Genomic DNA, 24,683 nt, shown 5'->3' with positions numbered 1-24,683 from the left:
TTGTAGGCATTAGTTTCTCAATAAATATAAATAGTGCACTAAATTAGCTAGCTACACTTAACATTGCATAAACTCACTTCGTAGCACATAGTTTTTGCTACGTTCGGGCTTCTACATTTCTAGCTAGCATCAAAAAATCTCGGCACTTTAAGATACTGAAATGTTAAATGTACTAGATGCCAGAAAATGGGCCAAGAACTTACACATTCTTACCTTGGCACAGCTCCATCATACAGTACACTGTACTTTGAAAGAACACAAGTCACCAAGAACGCCAAAAATACCCGGAAATGTTCCTGATCCGTCCCTTTTATCGAGGATGCATCGGATGGTGACTTGACCAGCGAGAACGCTTCTGATTTCCCAGAAGTCATTGCAAGATGTCAAGCGAGGCGGACAAACCTCACAACTGTAATTTTTTACTTTTCATATTTCAGCTAAACGGTACGTGTAAATCAGCATCTGAATTAAAATGTGACGAGAAATAAGCAGTTCAGTCGCTGAAAATGTTCTTAATTTATTGATGAAACGGCTAATTTGTAAATTTGCTCCGACTTGTCGATAACCTAGCTAGCATCTCAGTGCAGTGCAGACACTAGGTACTGTAAGTTAGCAAGGGCTACAGAAAACGTAAAATTACAGGTAGACGGACCATTTTTAAGCTTTGTTATCTAGTCTTTGTAGTTACTCAGTGTTATCATAATGCTGCGAGTCCAGGAAAACCCTAACCATCTCAATTCATTCTCCGTCCTTGCGTCCTTGCAAGACTATTCTTGCAAGGACGCTTGCAAGAAGGTTCTTCAAAAGAATGTACTTGCGTTCTCAGCGTTCTTCGGATTGATAAACAGCCCCTGTTTAAGGAGAGCCATTGCCATTCCCTGTTAAGCCCCAGTTAGCAAAACTGGGTTTTATGGTTGTTTTGTGGTTTACCACTTAAATCAATTGAGTGTATGCTTACAGGCTACATAGAAAGTTAATAGGCTGTTTCCCAGCAGGAGCAGCTTCACATTAGGTCTACTGTTCTTTGGTAATAGGCCTACATTAGTTTCAGCTACTGGCTGCGCCTATCGAGGCAACGATACTGGTACAGCTGGGCTTACTCATATTAAAACTAATCTACCATTGAAGTATACAATAAAAATAAAAAAAATGTTTGATATTCAATAGAATGTCGACTTTATTTAAGTAGACCCATGTTTAATTTGTCTCTCCAGCGCGTTTTCGTCCTTTCCCCCCGTCTCGCTCTGGCGCATACCGCAGCCAGCGCTTTACGGTGTCAGAAAACTCAGAATGAGTTTTGCCAGGAAATAACTTCTGTACAGCATCTGAAACAGATAAGGGACCTATTTACATACCAATTAATGCAAATGATACAAAGTAGCTGACCTTACATGCACTACTAGACATACAAAATAACTCTGATCGGTAAATGTTTGTGTTGCTTGACAACAGTCTAGCGGAGTTGGGGAATTATTGTGTTGCCAATGATAATAAATTAAAAAACATCTGTTGTTACTTTGTTAACCTCTTAATAACCCTATCAAATTCGGGAGGGGGGGGGGGGGGGTGTTAGACCTGACCTGCCCCCACTGCTTAAAAAAATCCTATGGGAAACACTGTGTCCTACTGATTAAGCTTGAACACAATGACCTTTACATTTTTTACAAGTTTTTCTAAGGGTACATCCAGTAATATCACAATGCAATATCACAACCATGTGCTATTCAGCACAAACGCATAACCTCGGGTGTCACATTGCTTACATTTCAGTTGAATAATTATCCTTATTTCAATCTATTATGACTTACAGAACATGCAGTCTTGTATGGAGGACCAAACCTGCCAAAATTAAAAAATAAATAAATAAATACATAATAATAAATGAATAAATAAATGTATTTATACATAAAAAAATGTAAATATATAAAAAAATGTATGAAAAAATATTAATTACGTATTTATATATTTACATGGCCATTTATTTCTGAATGTATTTATTTCTGTGTACATTTATTTCTGTATTTATTTATTTCTGTGTACATTTATTTCTGTATTTCCTTGTCCTTAAGCTAATGAGGTAAGCTGTCAATCAATGTATATCACGGTGTCACGTTAACCCCATTGGTTGATAAGGTCCCGTATCAGCAGATACAGGGATAGTTTTTACCCACATGCCATCAGGATGCTGAACTGTCCTTGAAATATATTTTTGCACTCCAATTTTTATTTTTCTCTTTTTCCTACCCTTTTTCTCCATTCTCCAGTATTCAATTTATTTATTCTCTAAATTGAACGGACATTGAGCACAAAGAATTTCATTACTGATAAATGTTGTTTATGAGTAAATGACAATAAACTTGAACTTGAAGATGGACTTTCCATGCCTGGGGTTGCTATGACTACCTTAGTAAACAAAAGACTGCACACGCAACAGATAGCCAGAGATTTGAGAGTTTTTGTTGGCTAACCTTGCTAAAAAAGTGTAACTTTTTCGCGTTGAGGCTCTGGATACCAATTTGTACCATTTAGCTGCATGCAGAGTCATGAAGAGAAAGAGTTGCGTCGATTAATTGCCTTTACGTTCATGGTACTGTACAGTAGGCTAGTTAGAACTAGAGCGAGCTAGCATCAGTTTCAAACACAGCAGCATCGTCGTTGAGGAACAGTTGTACTGTACTGTAGGAATGTGCATCTCCATCACTGAGGATGATACGATACACATCTCGATGCACTGCCCACGATCCGATACATTAAATATACATAAAAGCAACTACTAATGCGATACGATACGATTCACCCCTATTGCGATGCAGTGCGATTCGGCACGATTCAATGAGATGCGATGCAAAGGGAATATTATGCAATACAATTTAATATGGTACATAATGATTTACATTTATGCTATGATTTGTTTCTTTGTCAGACTGAAAATCATCAATTAACTAAACAAGTGAAAGTGTTATTTCACATATTAAACAAAGTCTCTGACAAAAGATACAATAATATCAGGCCTGGCCTTGCCTTAAACCAGTCCTTCTTTCCTGTTGTATGTGATCTCTGAATGTAAAAATGGGTAAACTATTACTGGCAGTCACAAGCTGCTGTAAACACTGTAATTTAACACTACACACAATTGAACTCGTACGTCCTACTTTTCCTACTCATACCTACTAAAGATTTTTCTCAATGACTCAGCTATCTCTCGTCTTACTTTGTCGTACACAACAGGGATTTTTTTTGTCGGAGAATGGCTTCCTATTCTTGCTAGGGGTACCGGTGGAGCTAGCCACTGACTGTAGCCATAGCTGAATCCGAGGGGGAGGCAGACGTCTCCACACAAATACCATGTAGCCTCTTCAGGTGACTGCCTAAATTAGCCGTGCTGCCTATGTACTTTAGGCAGTACGATATATCTTGCCAATTGCATGGGTCTTGTCAAATTGCCTATCTTTCTTGTAAAATCCGAAGTGTTGCCAAACCTTGGATTTATTGCAATTTGTAGGAACGTGTAACTCTTCCTCCGCCATGATAACACTCGCCCGAACACGCCTGCAACTCGCGCGAAACTTTGCAGAGAGACTTCACGAGAATCGGCCACTGACAGCAGTGGAGATAAGAGCGTGCTTAAGAAACTATCTAAATATAACATTATTGGTCACAAATCATTGGTCAAATTTCTAAATACTAAAGGTGTTCGCATACACATAATTCTATATAAATACATAGTATTATACCGATGCAAAGATGTTAGAAACGATGGAAAGATGTCAGAAACGATGCATCGGGATTTCATCCCACATTGTATCCGGTGCACACTTTTTTGATCCGGGCCATCGCATCCTGAGCTTTAATGCTGATGCATCGATGCGAATTGGTATATCTTCCCATCCCTAGTTCTTTGGATTGGAACCGTACTTGGGCAATAAAAGATGACGTCAAACGAGTTCGCAAGAACACAAGAACGGAAAAAAACGTGGATTGATCAAGCCCCCACCCCTCGCCCCTCGGCTTGAAGCAACGGCCCCGGTGGATGTAGGTGGTATTGCATGTACGGTTAGGTTTCCGACTCTTCCGGTCGTTTTTATTCTATTAACTCCACTCAACATTTACAAAACTATCTCCCCCAATAATTTTAGTTTGATTCTCGAACCTGGCTCATACTACTAGCTTTTTCATAGAAAATTTTTTCCCGATTTTTGCTAAGTTTGAAACCAATCCGAAATGGGTAAACTAGCAACCCCATTTATTTGCTAAGTCAATGAAAGTTTCCTGCAAATGTGCTGGCGGATACTAACAAGGCACGAGCACAAAAGTTCACATTGGCCGATAGCCGATTTACATGAGCTCTCGGAGCTAGGGAAAAAAAGAGCCACTGTTTAAAAGTTAGACAGGAAGACACGGAAGTGGAAAGATGGCCGCGTCCAGTCTCGTGATCTCGCTTGCCTCACTGCGCCACTGAGCACTTTTCATAGAAATGAATGGGGACGCCATCTTGGAAGACAAAAGTAGCTTACTCTAGTTATATTAACTCTATGGGATTGATAAACAGCCAGGCTCTGTCTATGCTTTCTCCGCTTCACCTTTTTCCACCCCGCCAACTTTTCTCATCTTTTCGCCCTTCCGTTGTATGCACTTCCGGTTTACCGGGGATATCAGTAGGTGCGTTCGACACATAAGCTGTGTCTACTGTCTACTACCGCGCACTTGTGCACTTCAAGCACTGACTTTCAGTGCTTAGGGCGCTTCACTCTCAAAACCAGCAGAATTCAGTGCACTGAAAGTAGGCCTACCCGTATGGCGCACTGCAAACGGTCCAAAAAACAGTGTACAACGATGGACACTACTCGCCCTAAACGGGCGCCATCTTGGCTACGTAGAGGAGGAGCCCTTTCGGCAGCTTTTTCCACTTGAGATGGAGAAGCGCATTAATTTTGGCAGGTTTGGCGGGTGTCGCGAGCAGATTTGCGGCCGTCACTTCCGCAAAGTGTTTAACGTAAGTGTTCCATTTGAGACAGCACTTATCAGCGATGGAGTGCACTGAATATGTAAGTGCACTGTTTTGCAGTGCACTGTATTGTGGTGTACTTCGTAAAGTGCACGGTAGTAGACACAGCCATAGAGTTAATAGGTGCGTTCGACATGACCCGACTTCATGCGGCGCCGCAGCCGGCTGCAGGCGGCTGACTTGAAACAGTGAATTCTGGTTAGACTTTTTGTCTGACTTGAGACGGCGCCGAGGATACGTCACTGTGACGTCGCCATCAAAGTACCGTCAGATCGATTTGAGAACTGCCGGCTGTGTAGCCGAGTGCATTTTCTCAAGAGCAACTGCACGGGTTCAAGCAAGCCCCCACCCCTCGCCTTGAAGCAACGGCCCCGGTGGATGTAGGTGGTATTGCATTACGGTTAGGTTTCCGACTCTTCCGGTCGTTTTTATTCTATTAACTCCACTCAACATTTACAAAACTATCTCCCCCAATAATTTTAGTTGGATTCTCGAACCTGGCTCATACTACTAGCTTTTTCATATAATAATTTTTTTCCCGAAATGGGTAAACTAGAACCCCATTTATTTGCTTACGTCAATAAAAGTTGCCTGCAAATGTGCTCGCGGATACTAACAGGGCACAAGCACAAAAGTTCACATTGGCCGATAGCCGATTTACATTCAGCCGAATGAGCCATAGACTTATATTGAATAAGCACAGGGAGAAATGGCTTGAGTTGCCTGCCTTGTTGTAGCAAGTTTAGCAAATCGTTGTCACACATACATGAAATGTTGTTAATATAGTTTATTCCCGTTATTTTAAAACGGATTTGATTTTTCGTAAAAACGTTCATGACATGATGGCAAATATATTATGTTAAGCGCGAGCATAGATTGTTGACATGTCTATCTGGAGCAAAGACGAAGATTAATACTTTAACTGTTAACCACAATAGGAAATGATATATATTTAAATAATATTAGTCTTGCCTTCAGAAGCTTTCATTAAACACACCCATTATTCTTTTTTTTATCGTGCCAGACTGCTTTTGTGGGACAATGAAGGTCCTCAGTGACTATGTTTCACCCCCACTTACATCTGATGGTAACGTCTAGTTACCATGGTTCTATGAATATGCCCCTTTCAAAGGCAAATGTTCAAACAAGTATATTTTAGACACACTTCTCTAGCTTTTATTTATTACATTATTAACACGTCTTGTTAGATCACGTTATATCCATTAATAGACGTTTGGTTTTCTAGGTTGAACATACAGTGCCCTCCAAAAGTATTGGAACAGTGAGGCGAATTCCTTTATTTTTGCTGTAGACTGAAAACATTTGGGCTTGACATCAAATAATGAACGTGAGACCAGAGATCAACGTTTCAGCTTTTATTTCCAGGTATTTACATCAGGATCTGATGCACAACTAAGAAAATATCACATTTTGTTTGAATCCACCCATTTGTCATGTGATCAAAAGTATTGGAACAGATATACTTAAAACATATTTAAGTGAATAAGACTTAATATTTAGTTGCAAATCCTTTGCTTTCAATAACTGCAGCAAGTCTGTGACCCATTGACGTCACCAAACTTTTGCATTCTTCCTTTTTGATGCTTTCCCAGGCTTTCACTGCAGCCTCTTTCAGTTGTTGTTTGTTTTGTGGGGTTCCTCCCTTCAGTCTCCTCTTAAGCAGGTAAAATGCATGCTCTATAGGGTTTAAGTCTGGAGATTGACTTGGCCAGTCTAATACCTTCCATTTCTTGCCCCTGATGAACTCCTTTGTTGTTTTGGCAGTGTGTTTTGGGTCGTTATCTTGCTGCATGATGAAGGCTCTGCCAATCAGTTTGGTTGCATCTTTCCTTAAATTGGCAGACAAAATGTTTCTGTAGACTTCCGAGTTCATTTTGCTGCTGCCATCATGTGTTACATCCTCAATGAAGATTAATGAGCCCGTCCCAGAAGAAGCCATGCAAGCCCAAGCCATGACATTACCTCCACCGTGTTTCACAGATGAGCTTGTGTGTTTGGGATCATGAGCAGTTCCTTTCTTTCTCCAAACTTTAGCCTTTCCATCACTTTGGTAAAAGTTAATCTTTGTCTCATCAGTCCATAAAACTTTGTCCCAGAATTTTTGAGGTTCATCTCTGTACTTTTTGGCAAATTCCAGCCTGGCCTTCCTATTCTTCTTGCTAATGAGTGGTTTGCATCTTCTGGTGTAGCCCTTGTACTTTTGTTCATGAAGTCTTCTGCGAACAGTAGATAGTGATACCTTCACTCCTGCCATCTGGAGGTTGTTGCTGATCTCACTAACAGTTGTTTTAGGGTCTTTCTTTACAGCTCTCACAATGTTTCTGTCATCAACTGCTGATGTTTTCCTTGGTCTACCTGTTCGACGTCTGTTACTTAGTACACCAGTAGTTTTCTTCTTCTTCAGGACATTCCAAATGGTTGTACTGGCTATGGCCAATGTTTCTGCAATGGCTCTGATTGATTTTCCATCTTCTCTAAGACTCACAATTGCTTGTTTTTCACCCAAAGACAGCGCTCTGGTTTTCATGTTGTTTTCACCTCTGAATACAGTCTGCATAGACAAAACCTATCTTACCCAATCTGAACCTGAGTGTAGACATTCAGTGGTATTTATTGATTGAATAATGTATGTAATAGGACACACCTGGGCAACAAAACACACCTGTCAGTCACATGTTCCAATACTTTTGCTCACGTGACAAATGGGTGGGTTCGAACAAAAAGGTGATATTTTCTAATTTGTGCATCAGATCCTGATGTAAATACCTGGAAATAAAAGCTGAAACGTTGATCTCTGGTTTCACATTCATCGTTTGATGTCAAGCCCAAATGTTTTCAGTCTACAGCAAAAATAAAGGAATTGGCCTCACTGTTCCAATACTTTTGGAGGGCACTGTATAAAACACAGGTCGCATTTCGACACTGATGTGAAATTGAAGGCAGTGTGAATTACGTGGCATTTCGTTTGAATATAAAGTTGACAGTAAGCTATGGTAAGTCTGCATTATGGAAGATTTCGGTTACCAAAATAACTACTAAGCTTTCTTTACCTGGCGAGAACAACGACGGAGCTGTTCACGTTAACAGTTTATTTCATCCGATACAATGCGTTGGAAATCATACTCATATCACGAAGAAAAAAAGCAACATGTGATGAGTTCCATCTAGAATAGCCCTATATTTAGCCCTATAGCCTATTTCTAAAAAACAAGTAGAAGGAATATACTATACAGTGACAGAATACATTTCCGTTAAGTTTGCATCATGTCTCTGATTCTTACCGGACTTTCTGCCCATAGAGTCTGCCTTAGCTCAAGCAAGCAACAATAGTAGCTTACTTTAGTTATAATAGGTGCGTTCGACATGGACTGCGGCTGCATGAAACGACCGGCGAGAGTAGCTGCTTGCAGGCGGGGAGGAGTTGAAAACAGCTCTCTGAAGTCGGACATTCCAGCTTCTCGTGGTTTGCTGCGTTGATGTCAGTCATGGCTGATCAAGCGCTGTTTGCTTACTTTACTTTATTTACAATTTAACTTAGTCTTTCCGGAAGTGAAGAGGCTGACTAAAACCCTTTCTTCAACACATTTTTAATTCAATTAAACTTTTTTGACCGTTGGAGAAACTGAAGGTGTCTGAATATTACAAAACACGCGTCAAAGTTGTCGTGTGTGAGTCTGGCCAATCATGAAATAGCTGTGTCGTCACTTGAACCCGTGCAGTTGCTCTTGAGAAAATGCGCTCGGCTACACAGCCGGCAGTTCTTGAATCGATCTCACGGGACTTTAATGGCGACGTCACAGTGACGTGTCCTCGGCGCCGTGTCAAGTCGGACAAAAAGTCTACCCAGAATTCACTGTTTCAAGTCAGCCGCCTGCAGCCGGCTGCGGCGCCGCATGAAGTCGGGTCATGTCGAACGCACCTACTAACTCTATGGGTTCAAGTGACGACACAGCTATTTCATGATTGGCCAGACTCACACACGACAACTTTGACACGTGTTTTGTAATATTCGGACCATAGAGTTAGAGTAAGCTACTTTTGTCTTCCAAGATGGCGTCCCCATTCATTTCTATGAAAAGTGCTCAGTGGCGCAGTGTGGCAAGCGGGGGGCGCGAGAGTGGACGCGGCCATCTTTCCACTTCCGTGTCTTCCGGTCTAGATTTAAACAGTGGCTCTTTTTTTTTCCCTAGCTCAAAGACCTTGTGCACGCTTGCAACTAGCTGTACAGGTCTTACTTTGCGACAACCAGTCGCGAGCATAGATTTATATGGTTACGAGCGTGTGAGCTAAGGCATTGCAGTTGCAGAATCTATGGGCAGAATGGGGTACAAGTCCGATAAGAATCAGACACATGATACAAACTTAACGGAAATGTATTCTGTCACTGTATAGCATTCTTTTCACTTGTTTTTTAGAAATAGGCTATAGGGATAAATATAGGGCTATTCTAGATGGAACTCATCACATATGTTGCTTTTTTTCTTCGTGATATGAGTATGATTTCCAACGCATTGTATTGGATGAAATAAACTGTTGACATGAGCTCCGTCGTTGTTCTCGCCAGGCAAAGAAAGCTTAGTAGTTATTTTGGTAACCGAAATCTTCCATAATGCAGACTTAACCATAGCTTACTGTCAACTTTATATTCAAACGAAATGCCACGAAATACACACTGCCTTCAATTTATCATCAGTGTAGAAATGTGGCCTGTGTTTTATATGTTCATCCTACAAAACCAAACACCTATTGATGGATATAACCTGATCTAACAAGACTTGGAAATAATGTACTAAATAAAAGCTTGATAACTGTGTCTAAAATATACTTTATTGAACATTTGCCTTTGAAAGGGGCATATTCACAGAACCATATAGGCTACAAGACGTTTCCATTAGATGTAAGTGGGGGTGAAACATAGTCACTGAGGACTTTCATTGTCCCACAAAAGCAGTCTGGCACGATCAAAAAAAGAACAGCAAACAGGCAAACAGCGCTTAATCGGCCGTGACTGACGTCAACGCAGCAAACCACGAGAAGCTGAAATGTCCGAATTCATAGAGCCGTTTTCCACTCCTCCTCGACAGCAAGCGGCCACTCTCGCCGGTCGTTTCATGCAGCCGCAGCCCATGTCGAACGCACCTATCGAAAAGATCCTGACCCGGAAGTACTCCCTCAGTGTCGCTAAAACGACAAAAAAGATAGTTCGAAATGTCGCGTGGAGATATGACTGAGAATTTAGCTTATAAACGTGCCTCATCTGAGGTATGTTTACAAAAACTTGAGGTCTTTGTTCATGTATTATTAGCAGACTTATAGCATATAATGTATTCACGTATCTGTCTTTTCAGGGTGACGAGAAAGTTGACTGGAAAAAAATTAAAGCTGAACGTGAGTGTCCCCCAGTTAGCTAGCTCTACCTACCTAAAGGCTAAGGATTAATCAGTGGTTTTCTGAATGAAGCTTAAATATCTAATTAGCTACCACCTAGCATATACATGTGTGCGCGTGCGTGTGTGTCGATGTCTGAAAAGAGCATCTGCTCCTCCCGTTATATTAACTATGGCTCCTCCTGCTTTCACTTCCGTTAAGGTCTGTTAGTATGTAAACGGCAGTATTTACTTTCTCACAGAACTTTAGTGCTCAGGTGTTATGTGGAATGCAAGCCCATAATGTATGCACACAATACACTTCTTACTCTGACTGCAAACCAATAATGAAGTTCCACTGTCCTGTATGGCAGGTAAGGAGTCGAAGAAGCGTATTAAGGAGTTAAAGCTCATCCAACAGCTCGAGAAGCAGCAGCAGCAGCAGGAGGAGGAGGAAGCCGAGAAGGCCAGGGGGACAGACTTGCAACAAACCAAAGGTAGTTTGTGAATTGTTTAAACCATTATTTATCGCTCATGCATGTCTAACTAATGATAAACATGGTACAGGTGGATGGTGGTTTATGGTTGCTCGCAAATTTCTTCTCATGGGATTTCCATCTCTTCAAAATCCATTCATTTTGACGCTAAAGTAGCAGACCAGTGTTTTTGGTGTCTTGCCTGTAATCCTTGTCAATACATACTATTATATTCTCAGGGCGACAATACACTGTGACTGTAGCCCTGCCTGGGTCTGTCATGGACAATGCCCAGTCAATGGAACTCCGTACGTACCTGGCTGGACAGATTGCTAGAGCCTGCAGTGTTTTCTGTATTGATGAGATTGTCGTGTTTGACGAGCATGGAGAGGATGTCAGGTACATCTTTAGATGTATTCATTTCACTAAAGACCTATAAGTCATGACAACTTGACCGTAAAACAATGCTGGTGTTTTTTGTTCTTACCAGGAGTGTGGAAGGAGAATTCACAGGTGTTAAGAAGAAGGGCCAAGCCTGCATTCAACTTGCTAGAATCCTTCAGTTCTTGGAATGTCCACAGTAAGAAGTATCATATTAGATGACAGTCAAATCTATACAAGGCTGTCTGAGTATTTATTTTTGAGAGGATTTCCCCCCCCCCTCTTTCTGCTTGTTTACCCACAAGGTATCTACGTAAATGTTTTTTCCCAAAACATCAGGATCTACAGTATGCTGGTGAGTTTGACAACAACCTTATGCCTGGAACACACAAGCTGTGAAGCGCTACGATCGGCTACGAATGGCGTAAGGCTGTTCACACTAGATGCACATTTACATTACATTTACATTTAGTTATTTAGCAGACGCTCTTATCCAGAGCGACTTACAGTAAGTACAGGGACATATCCCCGAGGCAAGTAGGGTGAAGTGCCTTGCCCAAGGACACAACGTCATTTGGCTGAGCCGGGAATCGAACTGGCGACCTTCAGATTACTAGCCCGATTCCCTAACCGCTCAGCCACCTGACTCCCCTCTGACATTTTCTCTCTGCCGGTCACCTTTCACCTCTGAGCTTTCCTTTTTCACATTTAAAGCTGACATGGTACATACACATGGCATAGGCTAGCCTTTATTTAGGGGACTCAATATAGGCTATAGTATAACACGGGCGCCGAAAGGAAAAAGGCTGCGTTTTCACAGCCAACCGTGGCACTTAGCAGCCAGTGTGTTCCATGCGTAACACAGCTAGCACAGTATATGCAAAGGAGTCAATGCTATTCCAAGCACCACTTGGGGTCGCTTGAGGAGCAAATAGGCGAATTCACGCGAATGTAGTCGCTGCCAGTGAGTCTAGTGTACTCATCGACAGGCAATCAGGTGTAAATAACAAGGGCAAGTGGGCAACGTTGCGCAAACTTTTGTCACAATAATTTGAGGTGACGAGCAAGAAGCAAATTGCTTGTGTGTGAATAGCTGGGGGGGGCTGCCCCTCAAAAACAATGGTAGGGGAAACACTGCAGCCTCTAACCCACATGTGCCCTTATCTGATAATGTTTTGTATAAGCAGATGTACCTTTTTACAATGTTCTATTTGAAATAATCAATTGTTGTTGCACTGTCTTGTCACAAGACCTCTTGGCATACTGTTAAACTCTTACTGTTAAAACTGCACAGAAGCTGCACTTACCACTTTTGTTTCAGATAAAAGCATATGCCAAATGAATAAATGTTAATGGCCAGGTTTCCCAGATTCGTTAAGAAGCTCTTAACGCTAAGAGATTCTTAGGAGCATTGTAAGAACGCTCTTAGAACGCTCCTAAGAAGCTCTTAGCGTTAGGAGCCTCTTAACGAATCTGGGAAACCCGGCCAATGTCTGTGTGTATCCAGGCTTGCTCAATCCTCTGGACAGCCCACACCATATGAGGATAGATGAGGAGTCGGAGTACCGGGAAGGGGTGGTCCTCGACAGGCCCAGCAGACCAGGGAAGGGCTCCTTTGTCAACTGTGGAATGTGGAAGGTTAGGGATGCACCTTACAGTTTACCTGCAAGTAGGCTAGCATACACGAGACCTGGGATGAATAACTGAAGAACCATCCAATACATCTGTGTTGCTGATCTTGCCTGCCATGACATAATCAATGAGCTAGTCTTTAAAAAAACAACCCAACTCAAATGTATTTGAAAGCATTTCAAATTATAACATTTGACCATAATCAGTTATTCACATCAAGGAGAACCACACTTAGTTGGTGTCTTCACTCAGTAGATAAAGGAACTAAAGCCAGTCTTCCTCTGTAGGAAGTGCAGATCGACAAGCAGCTGCAGCCCGGTCTACGAGTGACTGTCCACCTGAACAAGAACCAGAATAATGGTGATCTCTGGAGTTTTTCAGACTTTCAGACTCAGGAAAAAAAAAAAAAAGTTTGTAGGAGCATTTTATGTGAGGTGTGTGTTTCTCACAGTTCTAATTCCTCTATAAATTCAACAGAGAGCCGTATATACAAAGGTGTGGTAGTGGCCCCTCATGTACCACGCTCACAAGGAGGGCTGTACTGGGGATACAGTGTTCGTCTAGCATCGGGTCTCAGTATGTATGACACAGGCGTACTGCAAATGAATACACTCAAACACAGATTAACTTATCACACACACGCAATACTATCTCAGTATGAACACAATGTTCATTTCACACTATTTGTTTTGAATGTAACTGCAGGTACTGTTTTCACTGAGTGTCCATACAAAGAGGGCTATGACCTGACCATTGGCACATCAGAAAAAGGATGCAACATTGACCAGGCTTCTATCAAACCCTTCAAGTAAGCTTCCTAATCAAATTGCATGCATTACAAATGACTACGGGTGTAACGATACACTGAGCTCACGATTCAATACGTATCACGATACTGGGTGTACAATACGTATCACAATATTTTGAGCAACATTTATAGAATATTTTCAATAATTTTCTCTGTTGTACATACAATTTAGTTAACTCCATTCAAGCGATTTCTGTGAATGCAATTAAGGCACGCATGATGCAGGTGCAGAGTAGGTCGTGTGGTGTACTGAAATCAGTATCACCGATCACGGTGTCGACTCCCTAACCGCTCAGCCATCTGACCCCCTGAATTGACAACCATCCTTTCTAATGCAGGGAACGTGCAACATTCCAGTGTTGAAGCTCTCTCGCTTACTATAAAATGTGTAAATAATAATAAATATGAAAATAATAAGGATATCTGAGGATATCTATTACGATTTATCAACCAATCATCATTGTGGGCCAATACATCTGCATGATCCCTGAACTCCTGCTCGCCCTAATCACCCATTGGCGATGTCCTCCAAAAATGTTAAAGGAGCAATTACGCACCAATATTTCTCAGGGTTCGTACGGTCATGGAAAACCTGGAAAAGTCATGGAATTTTAAAATGGTTATTTCCAGGCCTGGAAAAGTGCTTGAAAAAAATTAAATCCCAAAAGTTTTGGAAAAGTCATGGAAAGTTGTTATAATCATATTTTCACGTTGTTCATTTACGCTGAGTTTTAAATAATTCACATGCGTTTAAAAGAAATACGTTCAAAATATAAGCAGGCATACGCTCTCATACTAACTGAAAAGTTAGATGGCCATAGCAACAGTAACTCAGAGAAGCGCTAGGGATAATTCAAAATGCCAGGAAAGTGTAGCTTTTAACGATGCTTGGCTACAAATGGAAAGATACATTAAACAGACAAAGACCCGGGACGAGCAAAATGTCGGTTGTGTGGTGGAAAATCATTCGACATTTCAAACATGGGAGAGGCGGCATTAACTAGCCATTCCAAAGGTAGCAAACATCAGAGCGCTGCTGCTAGCAAAGCTACAGCAGCCCGGTGATGGGGCTGCTAGCAAAGCTACAGCAGCACCCATCACCGGCTTTCTCACCACAGCGAGGTCCACTCCTACGCCTAGCAGCAGGGCTCGATAACCAATGCTGTGACAAAAAATGAAGTCCTAACTGCGGAGGTAATGTGGGCTGAAGGGGCTTATTTTCCCGACTATGACAGGCGTTCTATACATTAGGCCGCTTATTACACGGCTACTTGCCAAAAAAATAACTTAACACAGTGTGTCTTTTTACAATTTATTTGATACCGTTCGTAGAGTTGATCAGCAGAAAAATAGTTCGACGTTAAACTTCATAGACGTTGAACATTCTTTAGGCTTCAAATCAGCTGACGTCGCTAAGCAACGGAGTACGCTGGGGTTGAAAAGTTACCGGACTGCTTGCGGAGTACTACGAAAGATGTGAATCCGAGGGAAAAAGGCCACTTCCCTTGACAGCGGTCAAATATGCATAGCAAAGTTCTAATGTAAAAAAATTGTTCACCGCAGAACGTTGGGAAGCCCCATTTAAGTGAATGGAGCATTCTACAGTACTATTACTAACAGCCGTGTAATACAACTTTTTAACGTATACACCAAGATTTCACAAAAAGTTTGGTCATGGAAATTTGTTTTAAAGTCATTGAAAAGGCATGGAAAAGTCATGGAAATCCGTTGGTCAAAATGTGTACGAACCTTGATTACTGTATATGCCAAATATCACATTTGGCATAGCTCATTTGTGGCGCGAAATTCAATTGTTTTCTTTCTGGCTAAATAGGCTAAAGCAAGATCATTGGCATAATTTATAGATGGCGTACAATTTACTCCCATTGTAGATCAACTAATACTGTCATTTACAGGGTTCGTACAAGGTGCTTAAAGTGCTAGAAAAGTAAAGTCCTGGAAAACCCTTGAAAACAGTCATATTAATGACGAGGTACTTGAAAAGTGCTTGAATTATTTAAAGACAATATATATGAATTTACAAAGTAATTTGGAAGTGTTCATTAAAAAAATTTAATATATATACAGTCTTTTTGCTTAAAATTAACGCCTCAGCCCATCCCCCTCCTGCTAATTTAATTAAAGCACCATCCGTTTTTTCTGGCATTCTTTGGTTTGCGTTATAGCATAGGATCATGTTCTCAATTAATTTAAGTGTTTTTCAAGCACGATAAGAGTAGAATCAAGAATAGATCAATTCGGTTCTGAAGAAGCGCTGTCTGAAGCAGCATTCTTTGCACAAACACTAGACTCAAACACTGAGAAAAGCTGCTTCTTCTCAGACAGTGCGCGTCAGTACCGTATTAATTAGGCCTACTTGAGGACGAAACAGAAATTTGTCAAAAGACCATTTTGGCTAGTATCCTCGTAAGCAGTCTTTAATGAGTTTCAAAGTCTTAAATGTAGGTGAAGAGCTGGAAGAAAACAACTGGATTTGTGTCAGATCCACGACATGTGCATCAGGTCTTAAAGAGACAGACGTCTAATAAAACCACTGCTGTCCATCTCATTAATGTTAATCAAAGAACGAAATAAAAACAGAAAATCTCTCACTGCTCTTGATTAAATAACATATGTTGCTTTAATAAGGATTAATTTAAAGTAAATAAATATATGTTTGATAAATGAGATCTCTGATTGTAGTCCATGAAAAAAAAAAAAATAGTGCTTGAAAAGTCCTTGAAAGTACTGGAATTTCATTATACAGTATCTGTACGAACCCTGCATTTGTAATGCATGCACTTTCTTTCCACCTTTTTGAGTCACTTTGTCACCGTATCACATCTCAAAACATAGCGTACGCATGGGTTCTAAAGTGCACAAAGGTAAGCTGAGCGGTTAGGGAGTCAGGCTATTAATCAAAGGGTTGTTGGTTCGATTCCTGGCCATGCCAAATTACATTGTGTCCTTGGGCAAGGCACTTCACCCTACTTGCCTCAGGGGAATGTCCCTGTACTTACTGTAAGTCGCTCTGGATAAGAGCGTCTGTTAAATGACTACCGTAAGCATGATTCCTAGCCTTGTTTTGTTTCATAAATTTGAAACTGTGTAGAAACACCTGAACACGTTTCTGTGCCCATTTTTATGCGTACGCGTCTCTGTACATTTAACCCCAGAAGTATGTCCGAACAACATGTTATGGTTTGTGTTTAGGCTGGTTCTGAAATGCTTGTCTATTTTGATGGCTGTCTACAATTCTGCTTGCCTCCAGGCACTTACTGGTGGTATTTGGAGGGCTGCAGGGCCTGGAGGCGAGTGTGGACGCAGACCAGAACCTGGACGTGACAGACCCCAGCCTGTTGTTTGACCTCTACCTGAACACCTGTCCTTCACAGGGCAGTAGGACCATACGCACAGAGGTGTGTGTGTGTGTGTGTGTGAGATGAGATGATGACTAGTAGTGGTGTTGAGCTCAAAGCTGTGCTCACAAACGATATAGACCTTTCGATACAATGGGTATTGATGTAAACGTGTCGAGCGTAGCGTAAAAGTGAGGTCTTGGCTATCTTAGAAGAATATCTGTGTGCACAATTATAGGGCAACTAAAGAAAAACTTGTTTATTTCCATCTGTTAAAGTGAGAATGATAAACAAACAACTAAAATTTACAAAAAAACATTTCTGACATTTCCCCCAAAAATCAGTGACCAATATAGCCACCCTTCTTTTCAATATCAGTAATAAGCCTTCCATTCATGGAGTCCGTCAGTTTCTTGATCTGTTGACGATCAACGTTTTGTGCAGCAGCAACCACAGCCTCCTAGACACTGTTCAGAGAGGGGTACTGTTTTACTTCACTGTAAATCTTGTTTCAGTAAGCTCCACAAGTTCTCGAAAGGGTTTAGGTCAGGTGAGAAGGGGGCCATGTCATTATTCTTTCATCCTTGAGGCCTTTACAAACTAGCCACGCAGTGGAGTACTTGGATGAGTCTTTTTAGTCTTTTTGAAAGATGCTGACTTTTTCCTGTACCACTGCTTGAAGAAAGTGTCTCCTAAAAACTGTCAGTAAGTTTGGGAGTTGATTTTGAGTCCATGTTCAACCCAAAAAGGTCCAACTTAGCTCATCTTTAATAATACCAGTACCCCACCTTGCTGGTGTCTGAGTCGGAGTAGAGCTCTGTGCCCGTAACTGATCCCAGTGTTTCCCACACATAGACTAATTTGTGGCGGTGCGCCACAGAATCAACACCGGCCGCCACACATTGCGTTTCGTAAAACATTTTTTTATCGCTATTTAGGTTAAAACACGCAGCGTATTCGTTCAGCTGCATTTCCTTTCCCCTGCTCTCCCTCCGTCTCTCTGTCACTCATGCGTCTTTCCCACATATGCACACAACGTCAGCACACGTTAGCAACAATGCATACATATGCCTTTCTAGTAAGACCGACAGCTATATCATCGAGCCTTCAGCATTAGTGCCGTAGCTAAAAGTCGAGGAAAGTTGAGGCTACTTTTCGCTAGGTACCTTACTCACATTTACATTTAGTCATTTAGCAGACGCTCTTATCCAGAGCGATTTACAGTACTCGAAGTTTCCCCTTCATTCTTTTGGTGAGAAGTCTCAAGAGCTAGCTACTTACTCGGCGTCATGGAGCCGACCAGTTTAATAGTTGTTTAGCACTAGCGTTGCTACATGCATAATGCAGAAATGATATGTTAGTTGTTGTTAATTTGTGAAGGTGTGAATCATTTTGGATGAATATTTAATGTACCAAATTATTAACAAATTAACTGTGTAATGAATTATTAACGAAGGAATAACGAAGGGGTCGTAATTATACGCTCCCCCCCCCCCCCCCCCCGGTCTGACAACCCCCACCCCTCCCCGCCACAATTAGTTTTCTAATCTGTGGGAAACACTGGATCCAGCCACGGGCCCATCCATCTGGTCCGTCAAGTGTCACTCATCTCATCAGTCCATAAAACCTTTGAAAAATCTGTCTTCAGATTGCCCCAGTCTTGACGTTTCAACTTGTGTGTCTTGTTCAGTGGTGGTCGGGTTTCAGCCTTCCTTACCTTGTTCATGTCTCTGAGCACTGAATACCTTGTACTTCTGGACACTCCAGGTAGGTTGCAGTTCTGGAATATGACAGCATTGGAGGATAATTGGTTCCTGGTAGCTTCACGTTTGATTCTTCTCAAATCTCTGGCAGTTAATTTGCGTCTTTTTCTCTCAACACGTTTCTTCCGACCCTGTTGACTATTTCCAACAAAACGTTTGGTTCTCTGATCCCACCCCAATATCTTAGCAATTTCAAAAGTGCTGCATCCCTCTGAAAGATTAACATGACTTTTCAGTCAGTTACCATATTTCTTTGAGTATTAAATAAATTCATTTTTGGTGCAGTGTTAATTTGAGGGTGGCCTTTATTTGAGGGCGGCGTTTAATTAGTAAGAGATATCGTGAATTGTAGCTGCAGTAAAGCCATAGACAACTTTGTTGCTGGCATTGTGACAAATGAATCATGCAGCTAAAAACACAGGTTTCATTTACTATCGCTGACTTCCTTGTCTATTCTTTGTCTGAGTGCGGCAACCCTTCTCATTGGCTATCAATTTGGTGTGCGTTGGTAGTACAACTGTCTCAAATACAAGTGTTCTACATTGTGTAGAAATCTGAAGCAGCGTGCTGAAACGTTCATACATGTTAGCTTTCAAACAGAAAGCTGTGCAGAAACTAATAATTATGCACAACTTCTTATAGGGTGTTGATCTGATATGCTTGAATCCAATAAGCATTCAAGTTTAAACAGCTTGGAATTGAAAAATATTCATAAAAAAGATTTGGTCGAAATACTCACTTTCCTAATTGTGATTAAAGTGTATTTAAGGATGCTATAAAATACATTAATCGACAGAGCCAGAGAGAGAATGACAGTACTGGATCATAAAACAATTTACCCAAATCGATTCCAATTATGTAAAATCTAACTACAAATACCAGAAACATCAGTGCCATGCTTTTTTCAAAGGCTGGTAAGTTTGTCAGCAAAAAGAATAGCTTGAGTGCAAGCACTGTAGATAATTATTTTCTAAAATAAAAATCTTTTGATTCATTCCCAGTTGACCAGTTCTGAAATCAACACCTTTCATTGTTCATGCAAGCACATCTCTCTCTAGTATTTTTTTTTTGCCAGCCGTCATATGTGGACATCCTTTTCCCAGTTGCACGAGTGTCCCAACATTTCAGCCCCTGGACTACAATATCAATAATAATGTATTCATTTAGCAAATGCTAGCTCTAAGGTGTATTAAGGAGGTAGTATTGATCCCTCAGCCTCTTGCTCTGTAAGTTAGCACTCTTGCCACTAAACGATACTAGCCTGACGTTGTCATACTCATAATTCTTCTCAGAATATGAGTCTGACAACTCGTTGGGCTGTGAGTATGGGGCGTGTTTCAACCGAACTTGTAAAACAAATGCCTCTTCGCTCAATTGGATAGACCTACAACCAATCAGAGTAACGTAATATTGCTCTTGTTGTTGTTTGTTAAAAACTAATTCAACCCAAGCGCTCTTTGGTGATGTGGTTGATTACGTTACTGTTGATCATCTGTCCATCATCCTATAAAGCCCGACAATTTCATTGGTCAGTGGCGTGTTAAGCGAGTGGCCTAGGGTGGCACGGGCCACCCCTGAAATCTGATTGGCCACCCCAATATCTTAAAATATGATAGGCTATATGCCCAGTCAGAGGCGGGCCACCCCTTGTGCCACCCCTATCAAAAATGTCTGGACACGCCCCTGGTTCGGACATAGTTTTCCCCAACCGAGCTTCCCCAGACCCAACTTCCCGACCAAACGTTACGTTGTTAAAATAGAAGATTTATGAAAACATATGTATTACATGTACAGGGTTTTTCCTGGGTCAAAATAGGTCTTCGGTGCTCCCCTCCTCTTTTTTTTCTTGTTTCTAATCAATGTATTTATTCCCAAGTGTTTTGCACCCCCCCCCCCCCCCACACACACACACACACCCATATATTCGTCCTATTTCCCCTAGAGCAATAAAGTCTGAAAGTATGTTCTAAATGGCATAAATGCTGCCAATTAATAATTGACGCAACAACTTATTGTAAATGGTCAGTAGCCTAGCCTATCGATTAAGGTAGGCCACTCTGAAGCATGTACACTGCCTGCTTCATTTGATCTTGATAGGCTAAGCATTCTGTAGCAAATATTAACAATATACCCACTTTTTATTAATTAAAACTACTTCAGCATAATAATGCACCTAAAATACAAACCTGAGAAAGGGCAGCAATCACTATCAAATCAACAGACGTGCAATTTAGCTAGCAGGGGAAGAATACAAACAACGAAAATCACCAGTTAACTTGATTTAAATTTGCAAGAACTATTGACTTGTACAATATCGGGCTTAAGAACTGACAACATAAGTTATACGACTTACAGTTCTCAAGGACGCACACGCGCAATCTCAACTGCGGTGTGAAGCGCGTGTCCGTGCTATTCTCCGACATGCACTCGTGCTTTCACACCTGACATGTTTGATCCGTTTCAATCGGACCATGGTCCGTTTTCTCTGAAAGTCCGGTTCGTTTGGATAGGTGAGAACACGCATTCAAACTCTGGTACGGACCAAACAACCGGACCATGGTCCCCCTAAAAAAGACGGGACTCGGTCCGGTTCCAAGTGAACCATGATTCGGTTCGCTTTAGTTGTGAACGTAATCGGACATATTATTCACCTATTCCAGGAAGCAAACCAAAATGTAGTGCATTGTGGGTTGAAAAAGGATGTCGACATTTGACAGAGACAGCCGCACCACTCATTAACAGCAAAGTTAGTTGAGGGAAATCGTGGGGAACTGATAAAGTGAAAGGTCTTCAAATATGGGCTGATGATCATATTGCAGAGATAGTTGTGGAGACTATTATAAGTATAGCGAGGTATTTAAATTATTTAGTGATATAGGCCTACTGAAATAAAGGGTTATTTTTGCACAGTGGACTAATGTCGTTTGAAAGTTAAAAAACTTAGGCAGCAATACAGAAGTATGTGATATTCTATGGAAAGTGGTAGCTCGGCGGACGAAAAATAATAATTCCCATGGTTTGATGACCTGTATATCATCTTGAGTAAAAGAACAACGAGCAACCCAAAAAACGTGGTCATAACAATATGCTGCTGTTGCTCCATTGTTGTTTCGTGACAAGGAAGTGAGTTTCCCTAAATCATTTTCTGTCCAAAAGATTAACAACCTGTGTGACCGCGTGTCATTGTTTTTTTTTACAAACGTCAATGTATTTTCACTAGAGCTGTCAAACGATTAAAATATTTAATCGCGATTAATCGCATTAATGTCATAGTTAACTCACGATTAATCTCAATTAATCGCACATTTGTATCTATTTTAAATGTCCCTTGATTTCTTTTTCATCCATTCTTTTTTCAAATTGTAATGCTCTTATCGACGTGGAAAAGTGGTTTGGATTGCTTCGTGCAAATGTTTTTTTTTAAATTGAAAACAACATTGCAATCGCCTGGCTTTGACGAGCAGGCGGAGAATTCGCATCAGCTGTGTGCTTGGCTGTGTGCCATCAAAATTATATTTTCGACTCCACGACGTGCTGCGATGATAGCTCATTCCCTCCGGCTCAGTTCACAACGACGGAACACACTGATCACTTTGGTCTTGTAAATGGAACCATTTGGCAACCTTTTAAAAGTAAACTTTCCATTCAGAATCTTATTGGCATCCATTTTGGCGTCTGGCACTGGCAATCAACTCAAAACATAATGTTAGCCTACTACCAGAGAATGTCTTATATCCGTAAATGGGCTCTGCTACGACTGTTTAGCCGGCTCGCAAGCCCAAACAAGTGGGTGTGGCGTGCCTGTTGTTTTGTTTCCGGTCTAGCTAGATCCGGTGTGGTATTGTAGTTTTTTTTACGTCAGTGGTTGTTGCAACAGAATGTGAAAAAAAACTACAAAGTTTGCTAGGTCAAAAAGAGCGTTAATCGCGCAATAAAAAAATTGACGCCGTTAATTTGGGTTTGCGTTAACGCCGTTAATAATGCGTTAATCTGACAGCACTAATTTTTACAAACGTTGGTTCGCTTAAAACAGGACCGTGTGAACACTAACCGGACTCAATGATAAATGCAACAAAGTAGCAACTCATCCACTGATTGGACCAGGCAAACGGACTAATAGGTGTGAAAGCACAATCACTGCTGATATACGGACTAAACTTTTGTACAGCCTGATTTCTAATATTGTGGCAGCAGAAATGTAGCCATAGAGGAAACACTGCACTATATGTTATCATTCCAGGTTAAGAATACCAATGGAGGCTGCGTTTGAAATCTTAAATCAAGCTTTTGTCAGCATTTTGAGTGGAAATGTAATTTGCATTTGTAGGCTACAAGTGTACTATTTGTGCACGTCGGGCTGGCCCTCGCAGCGGAACGACAGTTTAGTGGCCGCTCTGTCCATTCGCGCACCTCACAGTTGCGTATTGATCAGACAAGAACACACACTTATCAACTTGATTATTATTGATCAAAATAGAATGAGGGTTCGGCTGTAGCATACTTGAAACATACTATTGAGAACATATTCGCTGACATGCATTGCACGCGTGATGAACACAGGTTTTTTTTATTTTCGTCATCACTGACTTTTTTTGCCTTTGGCGCTCGGGATTTGTCATTGGCGCTCGGGAAAACGGCTTTGGCGCGCGCCAACATTTTCTCTATGTACGAAAAACCCTGCATGTATGCATCAAAACATGTCTCACAACCTTTAATCAAATTGTCAATGACTATTGTGAGGACTTGACATCACTTGATTCCTTCATACTCTCGATAGTCACCATACCATGAACTGACCAGCAGATGTCCCTATGGAGAGGATGTATCAAATGCTTTGAAAAAGCGAGACTTTGACACAATTGTTTCAAATGGCTTGTTGCTTCTGAAAGGTTTTTTCCAGGTCATTTCCCCCATCTTTAACGACGAGTCTACTGGAATACATTGCAAAAATGCTTTTTATTGACTCCCAGTGAGTCACATTTTGGAAGAAAAGGATATCCATGACTTAAAAAATAGTTTCTATAACTTTACTATAAGACATATTAAAAGTGAGTATAACATACAATGTTTGATTATTATCTATGCTGTTATTATTTCATGAATTTACATGGACATTCCCATGACCAAGATTTAACATTTCTATTACTTTTCCCGGCCTGGAAATCACTGTCAATTCTCTGACTTTCTCATGTTTTGTGTGACTATGGAAACCTTTTAGTTAGTTCATAGATCCAATGTCTGTCTGGCATCTTGTGTCTTGTGATCTAAACTTGTCTGTCCCGCTGTTCTGATCCACAATGTCTGTATCCACAGGAAGCCATCTTAATCTCTATGGCTGGACTGAGACAGAAAATCAGCATTGCATTCACAATCAGTTCATAGCAGAAAGGTGACAACTGAATTCCTCGATAAGATGAACCTGGTCACAGTTCCTCTAAGGGAGTCATGACTGGCAACTGACCCCAGGGGCACTGGCTAACATTGTGTTCTGAAATGTACTGTCATTTGGCCTGTAGATTACCAGAATACCTATCATGTCAAAACAATCTCATACATGAAGTGTGGTATTTCTTAAAGCCCAAAAATGTTGCATTGTATTTCTTGTTCATGGGATGGGGATGGAATTTTGTATCACAGAAAGACCCGCTATTAATAGTACTATGCTTAAGACTTTTTAAGGATAATATGTAAATAAGTTACATGCATTGGTACATAACATTTATAAAGAATAACAGAATATAACAACACATATACACCAATAAATAATGTAACACTCAGTTGTACCGTTCAATATTTGCATGCCCCGGGATGCTACACAGCAAGTCACAAGTCAAGCTGATGAGGCAACATGTTTGTGCTTCCATTTTGTGAT

General features: G+C 41.0%; 1 protein-coding gene and 1 long non-coding RNA gene across 2 annotated transcripts; one reads left to right on the top strand and one right to left on the bottom strand.

Annotated features, from left to right (window-relative positions):
* Window positions 1-1,152: 1,152 nt before the first annotated feature.
* On the bottom strand, window positions 1,153-3,968 carry LOC124484475. Its single transcript, XR_006957961.1, has 3 exons — window positions 3,480-3,968; window positions 1,809-1,839; window positions 1,153-1,325 (listed from the first exon to the last, which is right to left on the bottom strand). It is a non-coding gene; the product is annotated as an uncharacterized LOC124484475 (long non-coding RNA).
* Window positions 3,969-10,161: 6,193 nt separating this feature from the next.
* Window positions 10,162-24,588, top strand: spout1 (SPOUT domain containing methyltransferase 1). Its single transcript, XM_047044895.1, has 12 exons — window positions 10,162-10,288; window positions 10,375-10,414; window positions 10,767-10,889; window positions 11,108-11,267; window positions 11,359-11,448; window positions 11,555-11,604; window positions 12,757-12,887; window positions 13,169-13,241; window positions 13,359-13,457; window positions 13,587-13,689; window positions 16,961-17,108; window positions 24,125-24,588. Exons 1-12 carry the CDS (start codon window positions 10,235-10,237, stop codon window positions 24,191-24,193), a joined length of 1,140 nt encoding a protein of 379 aa, XP_046900851.1. The 5' UTR covers window positions 10,162-10,234; the 3' UTR covers window positions 24,194-24,588.
* Window positions 24,589-24,683: the final 95 nt, after the last annotated feature.

The sequence above is a fragment of the Hypomesus transpacificus genome, chromosome 22 (assembly GCF_021917145.1).
Source record: "Hypomesus transpacificus isolate Combined female chromosome 22, fHypTra1, whole genome shotgun sequence".
In the NCBI taxonomy this organism is placed as follows: domain Eukaryota; kingdom Metazoa; phylum Chordata; class Actinopteri; order Osmeriformes; family Osmeridae; genus Hypomesus; species Hypomesus transpacificus.
Note: the sequence above shows the minus strand (reverse complement) of the source record. Positions and strands in the feature narration are given on the sequence as shown.

Coding starts and splice junctions, on each gene's coding strand:
- spout1 (XM_047044895.1), top strand. CDS start 10,235: ATGTCGCGTGGAGATATGACTGAGAATTTAGCTTATAAACGTGCCTCA. Junction 10,415..10,766: donor GAAAAAAATTAAAGCTGAAC/GTGAGTGTCCCC, acceptor CCTGTATGGCAG/GTAAGGAGTCGAAGAAGCGT. Junction 13,242..13,358: donor GAACAAGAACCAGAATAATG/GTGATCTCTGGA, acceptor TAAATTCAACAG/AGAGCCGTATATACAAAGGT.